Genomic DNA, 24,510 nt, shown 5'->3' on the forward strand with positions numbered 1-24,510 from the left:
CAATACTAAAGTGTTACCAAAAACATATACATTTGTGTTGAATTTGAAAAAAAAATTAACATTTTATTTTTCACTAAAGAAGGGTTCGGTGAATGCTCATATGAAACTGGTGGGGTTCGGTACCTCCAACAAGGTTAAGAACCACTGCATTAGACAGTTGACGTGCTCAGTAGAGCGCCGCTCAGAAATAAATTTGATTGCCGAAAAGGGCGCTAATTGATCAAAATATGCGGGGAAGTTGCGGCCATTGGACAAAGTTGCAAGGCCGAGCATAATTCGCAGGGATTGGTTGAATTTGCAAGAATCTGCACGACCGCGACATAGCCAATTGCTACGTATAAGACAGGTTACACGTCAATCTAAAGGTATGCTGAGAGCAGATTTGCCATTCATTTCGTCAAAAATGACCTCAAAGCCCACTTTTCTTCTCTTTTTATTAACTTTGAAAACAAAGACTCTTTTAAGGACTGTTTAATCAGTTGACACAAAAAGCACACAAATACAAGCTCAGAGAGAGAAAAAAAGATGTCGTTCAACACCAAGGACAGAATATGGTGTGGGTTTTTTTTTGTCTTTTTAAATTCCATCCGACTACTTCAGAACATGGAGTGGCAGCGACACAATCAGGTTAAGCCCACAATCTGAAGAGAAAAGTCAAGAAAACATTTGTCATCCACCAAACAAGTGAAAATGGAATGTCCTTGACAAAGAATGTTATTTTATACAATATCAACCATGGTCTTGACCACGTTAAGCATATATACACACTTGAGGACAAAATGATCAGTTCTTTGGGATCTTATCTCAAAAATGCTGTCCGACATTTATCAGAATAGAGTGTCCGCCCTGAGATCGGTAGGTTGTGAGTTCAAACCCCGGCCGAGTCATACCAAAGACTATATAAAAAAACGGGACCCATTACCCCCCTGCTTGGCACTCAGCATCAAGGGTTAGAATTAGGGGTTGAATCACCAAAAATGATGCCCGGGCGCAGCCACTGCTGCTGCTCTCTGCTCCCCTCACCCTCCAGGAGGGTGATCAAGGGTGATGGTTCAAATGCAGAGAATAATTTCGCCACACCTAGTGTGTGTGTGTGTGTGTGTGACAATCATTGGTACTTTAACTTTAGAAACAGCTTTATTGGCCTAGTATGCTTACCACACAAGAACTTTGACTTGGAAAACCGGGCTCTCTTTGTTCGATGCAAGTAAAAAAAAGAAGGAATCGAAAACCAGTTCTTGTTCAGAACCGGTTCCCAGTGTATCAATTCATTGGAATCGCTTGCCAATTTTTCAAATGATTCCCTTAAGGGTCCGTGGGAACGACGTCATTACGCAATAGAACTGTGAATCTTGAGACTTTGAACTGTTTTAAACTGTGGGCGATCCGCAATCAGCGCACCTGGACCTGATGAGAGGGAGCTGTATAAAGGACCAGTGGACCCAAGGATCCTGGCGGGAACTTAGTTTCTCGATGGTGAACCGTAAGCGACAATCTTTATGCTCTCTCTCTCCTTGTTTCCTCTCCGAGGCTTGATTTGTCCCCTGTCTTCTCCCTTGTGCCCGCAATGTTTTCCTTTCGTTGCCCAGGATCTCGACCGCCTCCCTCAATCCTCGACCCCCGCCTGGACACGGACCTTGTCGCCTCTCTCTCTCTCTCTGCCCACAGACCTCACTTGGATCACGGACCCCCTTTTCCCTAGCCCCCCTTTGGATTTGTCTGCTTCCCCATCCAACATCACGGTAACACACAACAGTTAATTACACACATAGTTTAACACCACACACACTCTTGGATTTTGGTCACACACTCCATTCCTTAGTTTAGTATCGTTAGTTAGTATTGTTTATTTGTATTATATATATATTGACAATATATATATAATAGACCATTGAACATTACTGCCCCCTGGTGTCTGAGCCGTCATCTCCCCTCTGTAAACCATAACAACAAGAGAAGTATCCAACACTTCTTTTTTCTAAAGTAAATCTGTACAGCAGATATAGATCATCTACATCAGAGCTGGGCAAATATTTTGATTCGAGGGCCACATTTAGATTAAAAAAAATGTGTCTGGGGGGGGCCAAGGTGTATGCATGTATAAATTATATGTGCACATTTAGCTGTAAAAAATCTGCTGTACAGTATGTGGGTTTGGGTCCCTTTTCTTCAGGAACACTAATACCAAAAGTCACAATGTCCGATAGAGTTCTAAAAACGTTAAGATCGACCACCTAAAAAAAAACAGAATTAAATTTTACAGTTTTTAACTGAATTGGACACCCAGAATGTACAAGAGGGGGGGATATACAATATTTACTATGATCAATAAAACACTGAATATTAAAAACATATGAATGCCACTCTTCGATAGTTGTGTATCCTTTACAATCCTTTGCAATTTATTTCAATTTTTTTTCCAAGGGTTGAATGAGTAGTCTTCTTCCGCGTCATCGTGACACATATGCCTCGCTGTTTCCCCCTGCGGGGTGCCGACAGTACTGCATACATGACTAACTCCAGTTTAAATGGTTTCTTCAAGCCTATTTGGGCGATGTTCGACGGGCCAAATGAAAAGCTTTGGCGGGCCGCCATGTTGGCGCTATTATGGGTTCAATTGAAATGACCGCATTCTCATTTAGATGAGCAAGACGAGGGACACATTCAGTAAGTACTCGCTTCAGTTCATGTCTGCCGCTAGCTTCTATTCTACGGACAAGCAGTAAATAAGTTCTGGTCAGAAGCTTGGACTAATTTGCCACAGAAGTCGCTCCTGGTTTTAAAGAAGCGAATGTTCAGCATGTTTTCCTGCAACCACATTTTCATCAGAACGGTTTGAATTAGTTGAAAAATGGCCAATTCATTTTGAATGGGAAAAATACCTCGGAAAACCTGAATTTCTGGGAAATCTGGGAATTTTTGGAATTTGTTAAGGGAAAGTCCGCGATTCCCGAATAGGCTGAACAGTTTGAAGTTGGAACGGTTTGAATCGGATGAAAAAATGTGGATGTTACAGAGCGCCAAAATCTGGAGAAGAAGAAGTTGTTGAATAATAAATAGATGCATTTTGGTGTAGAACACCATATGTGTGAATGCTCCAAAGCATTCACACAATAAAGTCTCAGCCAGTGGGGATTGGTGTTTGTGATCAACATTACCTATTCACATATTTTTTTTAAATGAAAATCATCTGATACGGATGATATATGGTCAACCATCATAATTGGTCAGTAACCTTTTGAAGGGCACCAAAATCAAAGTTGAGGTGTGGCCCATCAGAGCCTAGATCTCAATCCTATCGATTGTTCCAGGTTTTTCCATCTTCAGCGTTCTAACCATATATACATATCAGGGTTTACCACACATTCATTTATTTGTGGCGGCCCGCCACGAAAGAATTACGTCCGCCACAAATAAAAATAATTTGTTTTATTTTTTTATTTTTTTAATATATTTTTTTATTTTGTCCTCTCCAGCTTCTCAGGCAAATCATATAGTTGATGTAGATGCCCATATCGGCTGTTCAGATTTACTTTACAAAAGAGAAGTGTAGGATACTTCTCTTGTTGCCTTATTTGTATTTGACTTTATTAAATGTATTTATATTAGAAACACAACATGTGTATATAACAAAGGGTGCAAAGTCTGCAGGCAGTAGGAAACACATGGTTAAGTGTAGGGAGTAAAACTGATGGCAGTCTAAAGTTCAAGATTTTTGGAGCTCTTTGTTCAGTGGATCAGATGTTTGATGAAGCTCTGTGTCTATCTACCACCACTACTGTTTTCTGTTTATTTGTTACTGACAGTGGCAGGACACCTCTGCCTCTGTTTCACTTTATGTTGCTGGTAAATAATATGGTTGTAGTAGTAGGCTAAAGTTAAATGATTTAGTATGCACTAATTAATAAAGGGGCAGAGCTTTGAGACATTTTAGCTTTTATATTTTATAAGATATATATTTTGTAAGAACCACAATTAATAAATATATTTCAGTGAATAACTTACTGTTCAAATCTGTATATAAATAAGTACATAAAGTGTTGTAATTATATTGTAAAATGGATGGATGGATGGACGTTTAAAACAAAACTGTTATAATTCATTAGTAAGTATACATTTTTTTAGCCTTTTTAGAGAAAATCTAATCATTGTAGTAAATTATGCAAATTACTCAATGATGTCATGGTGACCACGCCCATAGCCACGCCCCCACTGCCACAGGTATCTTGCCATTTTATGGGAAACACTGGATATTGTTGATATGCTGACATAACTGTGGAATCTGTTCCACCTGTTCCACAACGCATGATCATTGTTTTAGTTTAGTTTTATCTTCAGTCAGACCACGATCCGTTCCCTTGTTTGACCCGATCACTATCCGTCCTAAAGGGAGGGGGAACAGGTCCCTGGTCGCACAGCGACCTGCCATTACACCTACCTTTGTTTAAATATTGAACGCCTGTGGGGCTTTTTTCCGATTGGCCCTAAATCAAGGACAAGCAGTCCCATGTGTACTGAGCAGGTAAAGTTGGCTCTCTGCAAGCAGTACAAAAAAAAGCTTTCCAGATGGATATAAAGTATGAACACACAGTATAAACGGGTATTGTGACATTTTTTGAATTCTAAAAATAATCGGCTTCATAGACTTCTAAGATAATAAGAGTATTCAGCTCAGATATCAATTACTGTACCAACTATGTTGGTCTTCTAAGACAAACTGAACTGTCCAGTTGCAATCGATTGGATTCTCTGAGAATAAACTGAGCTGGATGATTGAAAATATCCTTAGACATGACACTACGAAGTCCAGGGGTTCAGCAACCCAAAACGTTGAAAGAGCCGTAATGGACCACATATACTTATATAAGTGTTATAATGTAGACAAAACGTGAGGTAAGGGTCTATGTTTTTCAATAAAAGGACCACAACTACGGAACTCTACCATGAATTGATTAACGTGGACCCCGACTTAAACAAGTTGGAAAACTTATTCGGGTGTTGCCATTTAGTGGTCAATTGTACGGAATATGTACTGTACTGTGCAATCTACTAATAAAAGTCTCAATCAATCAAAACTCTCTACCTGACACTTTGAAAAGTATACCTGCACTTGTCACTTTCAAAAAACAAACACAATTGTGGCTAGTTGAGCAACAATCATGTTCCCATGTTTAGTTTTTACAAATTTTTACCAATTGGTTCTTTTTTAGTTTGCACTTTGTCAGTGTTATTATTATTATTATTATTATTATTATTATTATTGTCTTTTATCTAGTTTGCACTTTGTCTGTATTATTACTATTATCCTTATTATCGACTCCTCTTTGCCTCATTCTTTTTATTTTCCTATTTTAATGATGTTAGATCTGTGTTGTTGTTGTTGTTGTTGTTGTTGGGGACAAGTGTTGTAAATGAGCTTTGGCTACAAACACTATGATGCATACATTGGACGACTGTTTCAGATATCTATGTTTCCGTATCTGTCCCTGTTTCAAATAAACCGTAAGTATATTAGCTATATTAGCCTACTATCAAAATGACTATGCGTCGCAGGCTGAATCAAATCTTCGTTGACAGACATGTTGAAATGTAATATTCATTCTACACATTTTTACAACATTAGAAACCATTAGTACATCAGAGGTTACTCAGAAGGTGAGCTAACTCCTGGAAATTACTGGCATTTAATGGCCAAAGGTATGGATGTGTGTGTCCAAGTTAAAGGAAACGGCAAGCTGTCTTCTTTTGATAGATTTAGTACAATCTTTGGCAAGCTAGGTAATGTTTGCTGTGGTCTGGAACAACATGGCACACAAACAACTATCTGAAATGCAGCCAATATTACATACAGATAATGTGTCATGAGACATGCAAAACTAAATGAAATACAAAGAGGATAAAAGTAAAGGATATTAAATGAGCTCAAATATACCTACAAATTAGGCATAATGATGCAATGTGTACATGCAGCTATAGCCTAAATAGCATGTTAGCATCGATTAGCGTGCAGTCATGCACTGACCAAATATGCCCGATTAGCACTCCAACAGGTCAATAACATCAACAAAGCTCATCTTTGTGCATCCACGCACAGCATAAAACATTTGGTGGACAAAATGAGACAAAGAAGGAGTGGAAGATTTTACATGTAAGCAAACTATTGCGTCACAGTCCACACTACGGTGAGTTCAAGAACTGCCGAAATGAGTAGGACAAAACGATGTTCACCAAATACTCTCATCAGTATATATATATATATATATATATATATATATATATATATATATATATATATATATATATATATGTATATATATATATATATATATATATATATATATATATATATATATATATATATATATATATATATATATATATATATGTCTTAATTAGATTATCCAAAAAATAGTGCTCGATACCGTGGTAGAGCATAATATGTATGTGTGGGAAAAAATCACAAGACTATTTCATCTCTACAGGCCTGTTTCATGAGGGTTTTCCTCAATCCTCAGCAAATCTCCTGAGGATTGAGGAAACCCCTCATGAAACAGGCCTGTAGAGATGAAATAGTCTTGTGATTTTTTCCCACACATACATATATATATATATATATATATATATATATATATATATATATATATATATATATATATATATATATATATATATATATATATATATATATATATATATATATAAAATCAGTAGATTATACGAATCATAATGAAACTAATACTAGTAATAATAATAATTAATATTATATTATTATTAGTACATCTGTTGGGGGTTAAGCCTCCCTATCTTTAAAAACTAGTAACACCTCTATTTCCAACTTTAATCGTGGGTCTTTGAATGCACCACATGTATGATAGATGTAAGAGAAACATGCGCATAACTTCCTCTAATGCTGCCACAGATAGATTAATGATATAATGACTTTTTTTTTCTATCACATCATCCTTGTTCCAATATGCTAATGCTGTGTGTGAATAGCATTTTTGATCGGAGGTCGAGTTGTTCTTCGGTGTTGTTAATTTGGTTAAAGCAACCTTATTATTGAACTTTCATGGATATATTTATTTCACGTCAACATTTATGGTGTTGTTTTTTATACCTTGCAGATTCATAGGACATCATTTTTGTTTTAACTGTACAAAAGCCTAGAGGGCTCCCTGTGCTTGGAGGCCCGGTACAACATTACCAATAATCATTTTACTTCGACGTCCTTGGGTGTTGGTTTTGATTAGCATAAAGTTATCAGTATCAGCAGGAAAAAAATTAAAATTATTTTGACCTTTTATTTCACTTGCAGTCATGCACTGACCAAATATGTCTAGTTTGCACCCCAACAAGTCAACAACATCATCTAAGCTCACCTTTGTGCACTCACGCACGGCATAAAACGTTTGGTGGACGAAACGAGACAAAGGAGGAGTGGCATAAAGCGCGTCTTCCTGTGGCAGCGTTCCATTGACTGTCGATTTGTGCTCGGTTTACATTGACATAAATATACATTCAGATTTTTTTAATGCTGTTTATTTCAACAGTGAAAAAAAGGTATTCCATTGTAAATAACCACAAATTGAAAGATACTCACAAAGTAGGATTGATTGGAATTAGAGATGTCCAGTAATATCGGCCTGCCGATATTATCGGCCGATAAATGCATTAAAATGTAATATCGGAAATGATCGGTATCGTTTTTTTTATTATCGGTATCATTTTTATTTTTTGTTGTTTTTTTAATTTTTTTATTAAATCAACATAAAAAACCACAAGATACACTTACAATTAGTACACTAACCCAAAAAAAAACCCATTCACACAAAAGGGTTGTTTCTTTCTGTTATTAATATTCTGGTTCCTACATTATATATCAATATATATCAATACAGTCTGCAAGGGATACAGTCCGTAAGCACACATGATTGTGCGTGCTGCTGGTCCACTAAAAGTACTAACCTTTAACAGTTAATTTTACTCATTTTCATTATTTACTAGTTTATATGTAACTGTTTTTCTATTGTTTTACTTTCTTTTTTATTCAAGAAAATGTTTTGAATTTATTTATCTTATTTTATTTTATTTTATTTTTTAAAAGGACCTTATCTTCACCATACCTGGTTGTCCAAATTAGGCATAATAATTCCACGACTATATATATCGGTATCGGTTGATATCGGTATCGGTAATTAAGAGTTGGACAATATCGGAATATCGGATATCGGCAAAAAGCCATTATCGGACATCCCTAATTGGAATTTTAGCTGTTCCAAAGTAATAAAAACAGACCGAATATGCTTTTAAAAATATGCTATAATTGTGCTGCGCTGCTTGTTCTGTACTGCATAATCATCCAACATGGCTTTTTGGCCACTTTGTAACCAGAGAGTGGGCGTCATTTCATCTTTACAAATTATATGTGTTTGAAAACCATTTCCTTTTTTTTCTTTTTTTTTAATACCGCTGGATAAAGCGAACAGTTTCATCGTCATTCGGTTTCTTTGTTTTTTAAAACAAAGCTCCTGATCCTAAAGTCAAATGTCATATTATTAAGCACAAACTGCCTCATTCAATTGACATAATCTGTGCTGAGTATAGTGGGTTTTTTTGTTTTTTTTTAGATAACCCGCACCCTTCTGTTGTTTAACCATCTCGTTTTTTTATTTGTTTTTTTTTCCCAAGGCCAGCGCCTTAATAAAATTCTGCAGTGGGAGTTTCAGAAGGCTCCTGCAGCTGGCCAACTCATCAACAGCACAACATTTCTATCGGGCCACAGAATTATACAACGGAGAGTTATTGACTTTGCACAATATTCAGCAGCATTGGAACAAAATGCGTGGTGTGTCCTCATTGACAAGACGTGATACATTTCAGAATCAATTCCGTTTTTTAGTAGCTTTTACTTAAAATAAACATGTTCTATTTGCTGTCAATACAGCTTTCTTATAGTGATAAGTGGAAAAAGAAGGGAGTAACAAAAACAAAAAAATACTATTTTTTGTCGAATACATTTCGTGACCTAAATTTTAACCAAGTATTAAAGGCCTATTGAAATGATTTTTTTTTTTTTAAACGGGGATAGCAGATCCATTCTATGTGTCATACGTGATCATTTCGCGATATTGCCATATTTTTGCTGAAAGGATTTAGTAGAGAACATCGACGATAAAGTTTGCAACTTTTGGTCGCTGATAAAAAAAAGCCTTGCCTGTACCGGAAGTAGCGTGACGTCACAGGTTGAAAGGCTCCTCACATTCCCCCATTGTTTACACCAGCAGCGAGAGCGATTCGGACCGAGAAAGCGACGATTACCCCATTAATTTGAGCCAGGATGAAAGATTCGTGGATGAGGAACGTAAGAGTGAAGGACTAGAGTGCAGTGCAGGACGCATCTTTTTTCGCTCTGACCGTAACTTAGGTACAAGCTGGCTCATTGGATTCCACACTCTCTCCTTTTTCTATTGTGGATCACGGATTTGTATTTTAAACCACCTCGGATACTATATCCTCTTGAAAATGAGAGTCGAGAACGCGAAATGGACATTCACAGTGACTTTTATCTCCACGACAATACATCGGCGAAGCTCTTTAGCTACAGAGCTAACATGATAGGATCGGGCTTAACTGCAGATAGAAACAAAATAAATAAACCCCTGACTGGAAGGATAGACAGAAAATCAACAATACTATTAAACCATGGACATGTAACTACACGGTTAATGCTTTCCAGCTTGGCGAAGCTTAACAATGCTGTTGCTAACGACGCCATTGAAGCTAACTTAGCAACGGGATCTCACAGAGCTATGCTAAAAATATTAGCGCTCCACCTACGCCAGCCAGCCCTCATCTGCTCATCAACACCCGTGCTCACCTGCGTTCCAGCGATCGACGGCGCGACGAAGGACTTCACCCGATCATCCGTGCGGTCGGCGGCTAGCGTCGGATAGCGCAGTCTGCTATCCAAGTCAAAGTCCTCCTGGTTGTGTTGCTGCAGCCAGCCGCTAATACACCGATCCCACCTACAGCTTTCTTCGTTGCAGTCTCCATTGTTAATTGAACAAATTGCAAAAGATTCACCAACACAGATGTCCAGAATACTGTGGAATTCTGCGATGAAAACCGAGCGTTTTGTATTGGATACAATGGTGTACCTATACTTCCGCTTTAACGATTGACGTCACGCGCATACGTCATCATACATAGACGTTTTCAACCGGAAGTTTAGCGGGAAATTTAAAATTGCACTTTATAAGTTAACCCGGCCGTACTGGCATGTGTTGCAATGTTAAGATTTCATCATTGATGTATAAACTATCAGACTGCGTGGTCGGTAGTCGTGGCTTTCAGTAGGCCTTTAACGATATTGTTATTATAAGCGCTAACGCAGGGAGTTAACAAAAGTTAAAAGTATTTGGCCACCTGCCTTGACTCACATGAGGGCTGTCCACAAGGTTGCGGAGTGTGTTTATAGGAATTTTCCACCAATTCTTCCAAAAGCGGATTGGTGAGCTCACACACTGATGTTGGTCGAGAAGGCCTGGCTCTCAGTCTCCGTTCTAATTCAACCCAAAGGTGTTTGTAGTAGAATTTCTGACCTTTGAACTATATTTCATGTCTGTCAAGAATGTACGCTCATTTCATTTCTCTTCTATTCTGTGCCATTGAATGGACCGGGTGTGGGACAAAGTTGAACATGAAGTCGTGCCAACCTGTCTACAAGAATTTTTGATTGTGTTATTGGGATTCGAGTTTGTTGTGGAACAGACAGGTCAAAACAACAAGACCGTGACGCACGAGGGAAACAGATTGACGCACGAAGAAACAGATAAAAATGGCCAGGAGACCAGGACTCGAGAGAGATTGCTTTGTTTGTGGGTCCTCCGGAGGACGTCTGTTTGTTTGCAGGGACAAAACAATCCAACTTATGCACTTTTGACTATGAGTAAATAAACTTGTTGTACTAAATTCACTTTTGTTGCTGTTTAAGCTTCGGACAATCCACCACATGTTCTATCAGGTTCAGGTCAGGACTCTGTACAGGCCAGTCAAGTTCATCCACGCCAGACTCTGTCATCCATGTCTCTAGATGGACCTTGCTTTGTGCACTGGTGCACAGTCATGTCGGAAGAGGAAGGGGGCCCGTTCAAACTGTTGCCACAAGGTTGGGAGCATGGAATTGTCCAAAATGTTTTGGTATCATGGAGCATTCAAAGTTCCTTTCACTGGAACCAAGGGGCCAAGCCCAACTCCTGAAAAACAACCCCACACCATAATTCCTCCTCCACCAAATTTCACACTCACTGTACCGTTCTCCTGGCAACCTTCAAACCCAGACTCGTCCATCAGAAATTTCACGACTGGATGTGTTGCACAGGTGGCATCCTATGACAGTTCCAGGCCGGAAATCACTGAGCTCCTGAGAGCGGCCCATTCTTTCACAAATCTTTCTAGAAACAGTCTCCGTGCCTAAGTGCTTGATTTATTTATTTATTTCCATTTATTGATTAGGACACCTGATTCTGATCATTTGGATGGGGGGCCAAATACTTTTGGCAATATAGTGTATGTTGTTGACATCATGAGATGAGGAGCTGGTTTTTTTTTTCTCCTCGGAGCTCGTAAAGGTTTATTCTCGATCATAAATAACGCCTCTCACCTTGATAGTAGAAGGATGAGGACGTAACCCGACAAATTGGTCAACTTTGGCATCCGACGTAGACCCGGAAAAGGGCGGGAAAGACCCGAAAAGATGCTTGTTTATGAGTCATTCTTCGGGAATATAACAGCATCTTATCAGTCGGCGTCCTAGTGAGAGCAGATATTGTACAGTACGTGATGTTTTGTTATGTTTAATGGCTCTAATGAAGTCTGCAGTGAGTAGTAAAAGATGTTCTTGAAGGACAATTGAACATCGAGATGCGTTTTTTAAATGAATGCGCCACTGTTAGGGCCGGCTTTTCCCGACAGACACCTCAGCTGTTCATTGTGATCCTAATCCTCACCACTATGGTGTAAAATAAACAAAGCTTATTCCACGTAACATTATCATCGGAGGACTAGAGGAAAAGGAATGGCTGAGCATGCGTTACAGGTCTCAGTATGAGAACCCGTAATTAATAAGACAATGCAGCGATGTGTTCTCGGTCCAACCCGGCGGGCGACAAGACATTGAAACAAGGCTGAGAACTTGTTGAAATAGGTCCTGACGTTGAGCAACTCAAACATAACGTTGAAACAACGTGCTTGTTGATGACGTTTAATCAATGTTGGGCGCTGACGTTGACTTGACCGTTGAAATTTGGTAATTTCCGGACCAACAACCTTGTCTCAATTTTACGAATACAACTATTTTGCAAGGTTGTTTCAAAGTCAGTTTGAAAGGACACGCATGTACAGTCGTGCTCATAAGTTTACATACCCTGGGAGAATTTATGATTTATTGGCCATTCTTCAGAGAATAATGAATGATAACACAAAAACATTTCTTCCACTCATGCTTAAAGGCCTACTGAAAGCCACTACTACCGACCACGCAGTCTGATAGTTTATATATCAATGATGAAATCTTAACATTGCAACACATGCCAATACGGCCGGGTTAACTTATAAAGTGCAATTTTAAATTTCCCGCTAAACTTCCGGTTGAAAACGTCTATGTATGATGACGTATGCGCGTGACGTCAATGGTTAAACGGAAGTATTCGGACACCATTGAATCCAATACAAAAAAGCTCTGTTTTCATCGCAACATTCCACAGTATTCTGGACATCTGTGTTGGTGAATCTTTTGCAATTTGTTTAATGAACAATGAAGACTGCAAAGAAGAAAGCTGTAGGTGGGATCGGTGTATTAGCGGCTGGCTGCAGAAACACAACCAGGAGGACTTTGAGTTGGATAGCAGACGCGCTAGCCGACGCTAGCTGCCGACCGCACGGATGATCGGGTGAAGTCCTCCGTCGCTCCGTCGATCGCTGGAACGCAGGTGAGCACGGGTGTTGATGAGCAGATGAGGGCTGGCTGGCGTAGGTGGAGCGCTAATGTTTTTAGCATAGCTCTGTGAGGTCCCGTTGCTAAGTTAGCTTCAATGGCGTCGTTAGCAACAGCATTGTTAAGCTTCGCCAAGCTGGAAAGCATTAACCGTGTAGTTACATGTCCATGGTTTAATAGTATTGTTGATTTTCTGTCTATCCTTCCAGTCAGGGGTTTATTTCTTTTGTTTCTATCTGCATTTAAGCCCGATGCTATCACGTTAGCTCCGTAGCTAAAGTGCTTCACCGATGTATTGTCGTGGGGATAAAAGTCACTGTGAATGTCCATTTCGCGTTCTCGACTCTCATTTTCAAGAGGATATAGTATCCGAGGTGGTTTAAAATACAAATCCGTGATCAACAATAGAAAAAGGAGAAAGTGTGGAATCCAATGAACCCTTGTACCTAAGTTACGGTCAGAGCGAAAAAAGATGCGTCCTGCACTGCACTCTAGTCCTTCACTCTCACGTTCCTCATCCACGAATCTTTATTCCTGGCTCAAATTAATGGGGTAAACGTCGCTTTCTCGGTCCGAATCGCTCTCGCTGCTGGTGTAAACAATGGGGAAATGTGAGGAGCCCTTCAGCCTTTGACGTCACGCTACTTCCGGTACAGGCAAGGCTTTTTTTTATCAGCGACCAAAAGTTGCGAACTTTATCGTCGATGTTCTCTACTAAATCCTTTCAGCAAAAATATGGCAATATCACGAAATTATCAAGTATGACACATAGAATGGATCTGCTATCCCCGTTTAAATAAATAAAAATCATTTCAGTAGGCCTTTAATGGTTGTGTGAAGCTATTTATTAGCAAACAACTGTGTTTACTCTTTTTAAATCAAAATGACAAAAAGAAAGTACCCAAATGACCCTGACCACTCCAAATTACTTTGTTCCAGATGTTTTAAAGCTTGTCTCTGTGCTGTTTGGCGTAATGCAAGCGGGTTACTTTGTGACATTTGCGCAGAAATGGCTTTCTTCTGGCGACTTGACCATGCAGCCCATTTTTCTTCAAGTGCCTCCTCATTGTGCATCTTGAAACAGCCACACCACAATTTTTCAGAGAGTCCTGTATTTCAGCTGAAGTTATTTGTGGATTTTTCTTTGCATCTCGAACAATTTTCCTGGCAGTTGTGGCTGAAATCTTTGCTGGTCTACCTGAATCCCTCATTTTCCACTTCTTAATCAGCGATTGAACACCGCTGATTGGCATTCTCAATTCCTTGGATATCTTTTTATACCCCTTTCCTGTTTTATGCAGTTCAATTACCGTTTCTCGCAGATCCTTTGACAATTATTTTGCCTTCCCCATGACTCAGAATCCAGAAACATCTGTGCAGCACTGGATAAAAGATGCAATAGTCTGGCAGAAGCCCAGAAACTCACTGATCTTTTATACACACACATTAATTACAAACAAACAGGTCACAGGTGAGGATTGGAACCTTGATTAGCCATTCAAACCTGTTTGTGTCAACATTTGTGCATGTTATCAGATCAAAGTAAACTTTTTGATCAGGGTCATTTGGGTACTTTCTTTTGTCATGTTGATTCAAAAAGACTAAACACAGTTGTTTGCCAGTAAATAGCTTCACACAACCATTAAGCACAAGTGGAAGAAAGGTTTTTGTGTTATCATTCATATTCTCTGAAGAATGGCCAATAAATCATAAATTATCCCAGGGTATGTAAACGTATGAGCACAACTGTATAATCAACGTTGTATCAATGTCTTGTGCCTGCTGGGAGGCAGGTGATTGGCGGAGAATGAGGAAGTGTTGTCGACTCAAGGAAACACGAGTGTTTTCACTGGTGGTAAAACCTGTTGGTATTGTGCCATTGTTTGTTATCATAATATTGGTGATAAAAGTTAAAAATTGCGTCGGACTGTGTGATTTCTTCTGGGGGCTACAATATATTATTTTCACGTACAAAAATAAAAGCCTTTATTTTCAAGGTGTGGCGGGCATAACAAATGTTCAGCCTGTTGTTTTAGTATTACACAACAGTCTCATTAAACTCTGAACTGCGCCAAAAAAAAATGTGGAGAACTTGAAAAAAATATCTAAACCGCGGCACAACAAAAAAATCACAGCATGATTATAAGAGGACGGGCGGCATTTATATACAATACAGAATATATTACGCTCAGCCCCTCCATGCCATTCCGAGTGTGACAAATCCATTTCAAAATGAACAACAGCTCAAGGGGTTCCATGCATATTGCCATAATTACTGGAAATAATTGCAATAAGTAATAAAGGTGACCTTCTTGTTATCATGGATGGAGAAAAGACACACTTAATTGTTATTTATAGGATTAAATGTAGTATCTTAGACTATGAAATGTGAAATGCCAGACATTGTAATGAGAAATTAATTCCGACTTCGGACAGGCTCGACTATAAAAAAAAAACTGTCACAGGCATGTCAATATTGCAATAAAAAACAAAACAATAGAGGGAGACGTCATTTGTGAACACTTATCATCGTAGCTAAAACTTCACTTTGAATAACAGAGAACTGTAAAACGGCCACTTGGAGAAATGTCATTGTGGAAAGGGATTGTGATCGGCGCGTTGCAGGAGTAAATGTCAACGCCTCTGTCCAGGGTGCTGAAAACAGAGCGCCATCAGACGGGGGCGTGGCATGCGCTGACGGCGAGACACAGCTGGCAGATGATTAGTTTGCGCAGGTGTTACGTGTTAAACTAATCATCTGTTGCAGGAGGGAGAGGAAGTTGGGAGAAAGACTGGAAAGTCCGAAAAAATAAAGCAAGATTATTTGATGGTGGTGTTGAAAAAACATTAAAGCTGTTGGGAACTTTATGCGCGTGGCTACTTTGACGTGCATCTGTGGAACCTGCAAGACAGCGGCTTCTACAGTCATATTTAACAATATGTTAGTATTTAATAATACGGCTGTTCTATTTGGTCTGTTCCAGTGCTCAGCAGTGACTAAAATCGAGACTGACAAGCTGCACTAAAATGAAAGTAAAAGTGCTCGCCCTGCAAGCTGTATTTCATCAGTTTGCTTGAACAAAAAAAAACAAAAGTATGCATTAGTGTTCCCGTACATGCATTTATTAATGGCAGCCCGCCACAAGTACATTTGGAGACTATTTGGAAATAGATTTGAAACTACCTGTTTGACCATACTCAAACACATTATGATGGGACTGTCAGTGAACGCAATTTTTTTCCCCCCCACAAAGTTAAACCTCTCTCTGAGTCCATCCATTACAATTATATGCAAATGCATCATTGTCAATTATGCTAATTTTTGCAAGTGGCAAACATACTTTTAGTGGGCCATTTATCGTGGAGGGTTATGGCAGTGAGTGAAATACTATTAGACATTTTTAATATTATACAATACATACTAGGGATCAAACAGTTTATTGGAAAAAAAAAAAAAAGTTTTCAGTTGACCTGACAAAATTCAAAGGGTCAAGTTTTTTAATTTTGTTACAAATGAGTAGGCCAATATCAATACCAATATAAATATTTTTATCGATACCAGTATTCATCAGTACTATATGTGATTGGTGTAAATAAATATGTGAAAAAAATATATATTTTTAGAGCTTGTACACCAGCAACATCAAGTAACATCTCACAGCCGGGAACTCTTAACGGTCTTCCTAGACCGAGGGTCGGCAACCCAAAACGGTGAAAGAGCCGTATTGGACTGAAAATACAAAAAAACGAATCCGTCCGGAGCCGCAAAAAAATTGTACGCCTTATATAAATGTTATAATGAAGGCAATCACCAAAAAAAATTATTCCCGGGCGTGGCCACCTCTGCTGCTCACTGCTCCCCTCACCTCCCAGGGGGTGATCAAGGGTGATGGGTCAAATGCAGAGAATAATTTCACCACACCTAGTGTGTGTGACAATCATTGGTACTTTAACTTTAACACATGGTGTAAGTGTCTATATTAGCTAAATTAGCCTACTATCAAAATGACAATATTAAGCAGGTTGGCGCAAATCTCAAATTTAATATTTATTCCACATATTTTTACATTTGAAAACATTAGTAAAACGAAGGCTTTTCGGAGGTTGAGATAACTCCTGGAAATCGGTGACTTAGAATGGCCAAAGGTATAGATGTGTGAGTCCAAGTTAAAGGAAACGACAGGCTGTCATCTTCTAATGGATTTATTACAATCTTTGCAAGCTGGGAAACGTTTGCTGTGGTCTGGAACAACATGGCACACAAGCAACTATGAGAAATGCAGCCAATATTACATACATATAATGTGTCATGAGACATGCAAATACAAATTAAATAAACACTGACGATATAAGTGAAGGAAATTCAATAAACTCAAATATACCTACAAACGAGGCGTAATGATGCAATGTGTACATACAGCTAGCCTAAATAGCATGTTAGCATCGATTAGCTTGCAGTCATGCACTGAGGTTACGTCTGTGCATTCACGCACAGAATAAAACATTTGGTGGACAAAATGAGACAAAGGGAGGAGTGGCATAAAACACGTCTTTCTGTGGCAGCGTCGGAGAAATTTGTACATGCAAACAAACTACGGTGAGTTCAAGGTCCGCCGGAATTAGTAGGACAAAAATCGGCCCTCGCCGAATAGATGTGGCGACCAACTGTAGTTACTGACAGTGGTTTTCTGATGTGTTCCTGACCCCATGTGGTGATGTCCTTTACACACTGATGTCGCTTTTTGATGCAGTACCGCCTGAGGGATCGAAGGTCCGTATTATCATCGCTTACGTGCAGATTCTCTGAACCTTTTGATGATATCACGGACAGTAGATGGTGAAATCCCTAAATTCCTTGCAATAGCTGGTTGAGAAATGTCGTTCTTAAACTGTTGGACAATTTGCTCACGCCTTTGTTGACAAAGTGGTGACCCTCGCCCCGTCCTTGTTCGGGAACGACTGAGCATGTCACGGAAGCTGCTTTTACAGCCAATCGTGGCACCCACCTGTTCCCCAATTAGCCTGTTCACCTGTGGGATGTTCCAAATAAGTGTTTGATTTGCATTCCTCAACTTTCTCAGTCTTTTTTTGCCACTTGTGCCAGCTTTTTTGGCACACGTTGCAGGCATTACATTTTAAAGTAGCTAAAATGTGCAAAAAATAACAACGTTTTGCAGTTTGAACGTTAAATATCTTGTCTTTGCAGTCTATTCAATTGAATATAGAATGAAAAGGATTTGCAAATCATTGTATCCTGTTTTTATTTACCATTTACACAACGTGCCAACTTCACTGGTTTTGGGGTTTGTACAATAAATATTTTACACAGACGTTAAGACTTAAGTGACCTCAGGCATATAGACAGTACCGACGCCTTGTTCAACAGGATGTGATGTTGATAACACCTTGGCTTTTAAAGGTCATTCAAAGGCATCATTTATTAAAGAGATATGAAATTGTTCCTGAGGACAGCCTAGGTTATTTCATGAGACGCCGTTCATCAATCATCCATAAATTCCTTTTTACACGGTACGAGCGCAAAACGGACGGGAGTCGCTTGACTCTGATGACGAGGCGTTTTTTCAGGTAATTGCGTGCGATGCCACCGGTGGTGAACCGCAGTCTCCTCTCACACGGCATGTGCCGCATGTAGCAACGGAACTGACAACATCAATATGAAGCTCTCATAATTAAAAGCCCCCGTTTTTTTTATTGGATCCGGAGGAAGGGGGCGCCACTTTCGCACAGTCCATCAATCACCGCTTGGCAGCTCATTTAAGCATCTTTAAAATGAAAGTTTCTCCAGTCACTGGCTTTTCACAAAGATCGATTGTTTTGCCTTTTTGACAGTCGAGAGAATATCGGGCTAAAAGAGAACATTACGGGTTGTTTATGTTGAGAAATGACAGAGTGAATTGAACAGAAGCCCGACCTTCGTTCCCAAAGAAATGACGTGATGCTCTCTGATAGCAGCCGTGAAAGGGGGGGGTGGGGGGGGGGCATATTTGCCTTGGATAATGGGCTTTTAGACATTAATGGTGCACAGCCAGCCAGCCAAAACACGGGCATTTTACAATTCAGCATCTGTTGTATTAGAAGCCGTTCAGTGTCGTCCAAACCTACCATCTGGCCCTGTAAATAAAGGATGAGTGGATATTGATGCCAGTTTGCAGATTTTTAAGTTTGTTGCAAGATCATTTTTGACCATGTTTTAATTATGCTGCTACAAGTATACCTTCAGGCATTGCTGTCCCTAATGCAGGGGTGTCCATTTTTTTTTTCCACTGAGGGCCGCACACGGAGAAATTAAAGCATGCGGGGGACATTTGATATTTTTCATTTTCAAACCATAGCAAAATTTATGGATTTTTTTTTTTTTTTTTTTTTTTTTTTTTTTTAATACCTTTAGGGCTCCTAAAAGGTCTCAGTCATTAAAATATTTAAAATAAGTCAAGTTATCATTATTTTTTTATTTGACGCTTACAGTAAATCTCTATATCAACTTCAGGTTGATATTAAGTAAAAAAAAAAAAAAAAAAAAAAAAAAAAAAAAACGTCTGTCTTTCTGCCTTTTCTGTCTTTTTTTATTTAATTTTTTTATTTGTATTTTTTTTAAATTTTTAATAGTAAAACTGAAAATATGTCCTACTTAGTAATTAGAGCCCTATAAGATAAACTCAATCAATCAATCAATGTTTATTTATATAGCCCTAAATCACAAGTGTCTCAAAGGGCTGCACAAGCCACAACGACATCCTCGGTACAGAGCCCACATACGGGCAAAGAAAAACTCACCCCAGTGGGACGTCGATGTGAATGACTATGAGAAACCTTGGAAACCTTGTGATTACTCAAAAATGATTATTTTTGAGTAATCACAGAAAAAAGATAAATAAAATCCTGCATGGCAGCTTTGTGTCAACATTGCAACTTTTTCTAGTTAGATTTCACCTCATTCCACTTTTTTTAATGTTTTTATTTTTTATTTTTTGCAATAGCATTTCCAGAATGTGTGGCGGGCCGGTAAACAATTAGCTGCGGGCCGCATAAGGACCATAAAGGGTCTCAGTCATTAAAATGTTAAAAATAAGTAAAGTTATGATTATTTTTTATTTAATGCTTACAGTAAATCTCTATATCAACTTCAGGTTGATATAAAGTAAAAAAAAAAAATTTTTGTTTTTTTTTTAATAGTAAAACTGAAATATGCAGTACTTAGTAATTAGAGCCTTATAAGATCAATTATTATTTTTGAGTAATCACAGAAAAAAGATAAATAAAATCCTGCATGGCAGCTTTGTGTCAACATTGCAACTTTTTCTAGTTAGATTTCTCCTCATTCCACTTTTTTTAATGTTTTTATTTTATTTTTTTTGCAATAGCATTTCCAGAATGTGTGGCGGGCCGGTAAACAATTAGCTGCGGGCCGCATAAGGACCATAAAGGGTCTCAGTCATTAAAATGTTAAAAATAAGTAAAGTTATTATTATTTTTTATTTAACGCTTACAGTAAATCTTTATATCAACTTCAGGTTGATATAAAGTAAAAAAAATGTTTTCTGTTTTTTTAATTGTAAAACTGAAATATGCAGTACTTAGTAATTAGAGCCCTATAAGATCAATTATTATTTTTGAGTAATCACAGAAAAAAGATAAATAAAATCCTGCATGGCAGCTTTGTGTCAACATTGCAACTTTTTCTAGTTAGATTTCTCCTCATTCCACTTTTTTTAATGTTTTTATTTTATTTTTTTTGCAATAGCATTTCCAGAATGTGTGGCGGGCCGGTAAACAATTAGCTGCGGGCCGCATAAGGACCATAAAGGGTCTCAGTCATTAAAATGTTAAAAATAAGTAAAGTTATTATTATTTTTTATTTAACGCTTACAGTAAATCTCTATATCAACTTCAGGTTGATATAAAGTTAAAAAAAAAAAGTGTTGTTTTTTTTTTAATAGTAAAACTGAAATATGCAGTACTTAGTAATTAGAGCCCTATAAGATCAATTATTATTTTTGAGTAATCACAGAAAAAATGATAAATAAAATCCTGCATGGCAGCTTTGTGTCAACATTGCAACTTTTTCTAGTTAGATTTCTCCTCATTCCACTTTTTTTAATGTTTTTATTTTTTATTTTTTGCAATAGCATTTCCAGAATGTGTGGCGGGCCGGTAAACAATTAGCTGAGGGCCGCATAAGGACCATAAAGGGTCTCAGTCATTAAAATGTTAAAAATAAGTAAAGTTTTTTTTATTTTTTATTTAACGCTTACAGTAAATGTTTATATCAACTTCAGGTTGATATAAAGTAAAAAAATAGTTTTTTGTTTTTTTAATTGTAAAACTGAAATATGCAGTACTTAGTAATTAGAGCCCTATAAGATCAATTATTATTTTTGAGTAATCACAGAAAAAAGATAAATAAAATCCTGCATGGCAGCTTTGTGTCAACATTGCAACTTTTTCTAGTTAGATTTCACCTCATTTTTAATTTGTTTTTATTTTTTTAATAGCATTTCCAGAATGTGTGGCGGGCCGGTAAACAATTGGCTGCGGGCCGCATAAGGACCATAAAGGGTCTCAGTCATTAGAATGTTAAAAATAAGTAAAGTTATGATTATTTTTTATTTAATGCTTACAGTAAATCTCTATATCAACTTCAGGTTGATATAAAGTAAAAAAAAAAAAGTTTTTTTTTTTTTTTAATAGTAAAACTGAAATATGCAGTACTTAGTAATTAGAGCCCTATAAGATCAATTATTATGTTTGAGTAATCACAGAAAAAAGATCAATAAAATCCTGCATGGCAGCTTTGTGTCAACATTGCAACTTTTTCTAGTTAGATTTCACCTCATTTTTAATTTGTTTTTATTTTTTTAATAGCATTTCCAGAATGTGTGGCGGTCCGGTAAACAATTGGCTGCGGGCCGCATAAGGACCATAAAGGGTCTCAGTCATTAAAATGTTAAAAATAAGTCAAGTTATTTTTATTTTGTATTTAACGCTTACAGTGAATCTCTATATCAACTTCAGGTTGATATTAAGTAAAAAAAAATGTTTTTATTTTTTTTAATAGTAAAACTGAAATATGCAGTATTTCGTAATCAGAGCCCTAAACGATCAATAATGCAGGACACCATTGATTTTAATTCATTATTATTTTTGAGTAATCGCAGAAAAAAGATAAATCAAATCCCACTAAATATTGTTGGGATCCAAACGGTCCCCCACCCATAAAGTGATACATTTTTATTTTTTTTTACTTTCAACACTTAAGTTACAGGATCAACTTCAGATATACAGTATCTGTCCATTTTACGTTTGAACTATTATTTTGTTTGTTTTATGCTCTTTTGTCAAAGAAAACATTGATTTATTTATATGGCAACCACACAATATATGCAATATATTTCACATAAAACATTTTAAAGTGAATGTGGGGGAAGAGTGTGATCAGGAGGAGTAGGAGCAAAGGTCACCGCCTCTGTCAATGGTGTTGAGGGCGGAGCACCATCGACTAGGGGCGGGGCATGTGCGGGACGGCGAGACACAGCTGGCAGGTGATTAGATTTCACAGGTGGTACGTGTTAATCTAATCATCTGTTGTCTTTAACAGTAAGCGGCCGGGAGCAGAGGAGGGTTGGAGAGTTGGAGAGGAAGACGACAGACTGAAAAATCAAGACAGCAAAAATATATTGATGACGCAACTTCCACAGTGAAATATTTGAAGTAATTGGAGCCTTGAATAGGTCAAAAAAACATTGTCAACATTGCAACTTTTTCTAGTTAGATTTCAACTCATTCCACTTTTTTAAATGTTTTTTATTTATTTTTTTTGCAATAGCATTTCCAGAATATGTGGCGGGCCGGTAAACAATTAGCTGCGGGCCGCAAATGTCCCCCCGGCCGCACTTTGGACACCCCTGCCCTAATGGATGACTGTATTTAGGCGTTACGGCTTCCAGGGCTGCAGATTTTACATCCTCCACCGAGAAACACGACAGAATCCACAGAGCCCGACATCTAGGGACCAGATAAAAACGACTGCTATGCTTCTTTGATAGCCCGGAAGCTTTTGTACTACAAAACAAATTCTCATTGCTGCGTCGTCAAAGCAAAAATTTGTCATTCATCTGTGTCGTCATTAGAGATGACTATTTGAACAGTGCCAAAATAAAACAGAACATGTCCAAATGTGTCCCCAAAATGGGTCAAAACAAAGAAAGGAGCTCACAGAATTTTGTATCCTGAAATTACCAGACACAAAAAAGTTTGTTGACAGGCTTTTCTGTAAATGTTTGTGGTGCCTTGTTAGTTTTATACCACATATGCAAAATATAACAAAAATAGTTGTTTTTATCATCGTAAGAATATAGCCAGAACAGGTTTTATCCGGCCCGCTGGATGAGTTTGCTAAGTATCAAAATGAACCTGACATTTTAGAATGAAAGAAACAGCTGTTCTAAATGTGTCCACTAGATGTCGCAATAGTAATTTTTTGTATCTTTGTAGATGATGCTATACGTACAAAATAAACCACATGTTAGTACGTCAATCGAGGAAAATGATCAAACTACATAAATAACATCCTGTAATTGGATTTTGATATAATATTTGGTAACACTTTAGTATGGGGAACATATTCACCATTAATTAGTTTCTTATTAACATGCAAATTAGTAACATAGTGGCTCTTAATTAGTCATTATTAAGGACTTATTAATGCCTTATTCTGCATGGCCTTATTATACAACCAGTAAGCCATTAACTAAGAGTCTTCCCTCAATAACCTCGGAATTGTGGCTTATTAGTAACCCTAACCCTAACCCTAACCCTTATATGTTCCCCTAGTGTCTAAATAACTCTAAAATAAGTCTTTGTTATTTATGTCAGACACGGCACAGGAGCCCAGCGTGCAGGTTTAACAAGGTTTTTAATGATCATATGTTTTTCACATAAGCTTTCTCTCGCAGAACATGACTTTTCAGTCACGTCCGTATCCTCTCTCTCTCTCTGCTGCCGGCCGCTTACTGTTAAAGACAACAGATGATTAGATTAACACGTACCACCTGTGAAATCCAATCACCTGCCGGCTGTGTCTCGCCGTCAGCACTGCCACGCCCCCGTCTGATGGTGCTCTGTCCTCAGCACCATGGACAGAGGCGGTGACCTTTGCTCCTGCAGGCCGCGCTGGCTACACTTCCCTCCACAAACATGTTCCCCATACTAATACAAATATATATATATATATATATATATATATATATATATATATATATATATATATATATATATATATATATATATATATATATATATATATATATATATATATATATATATATATATATATATATATATACATATATATATACATATATATATATATATATATATATATATATATATATATATATATATATATATATATATATATATACATATATATGTATATATATATATATATATATATATATATATATATATATATATATATATATATATATATATATATA

The 24,510-nt window shown here is 37.7% G+C and overlaps 1 protein-coding gene across 1 annotated transcript in view; it reads right to left on the reverse strand.

Annotated features, from left to right (window-relative positions):
* LOC133642591 (glypican-6-like) overlaps positions 1-24,210 on the reverse strand; it is a 196,259-nt gene extending 172,049 nt beyond the window's left edge. The window contains exon 1 of the mRNA XM_062036875.1: positions 24,165-24,210. Coding sequence (XP_061892859.1) covers positions 24,165-24,210 — 46 coding nt within the window. The remainder of the gene's footprint in view (positions 1-24,164) is intronic.
* Positions 24,211-24,510: the final 300 nt, after the last annotated feature.

This window comes from Entelurus aequoreus, linkage group LG02 (genome assembly GCF_033978785.1).
Source record: "Entelurus aequoreus isolate RoL-2023_Sb linkage group LG02, RoL_Eaeq_v1.1, whole genome shotgun sequence".
Classification (NCBI taxonomy): domain Eukaryota; kingdom Metazoa; phylum Chordata; class Actinopteri; order Syngnathiformes; family Syngnathidae; genus Entelurus; species Entelurus aequoreus.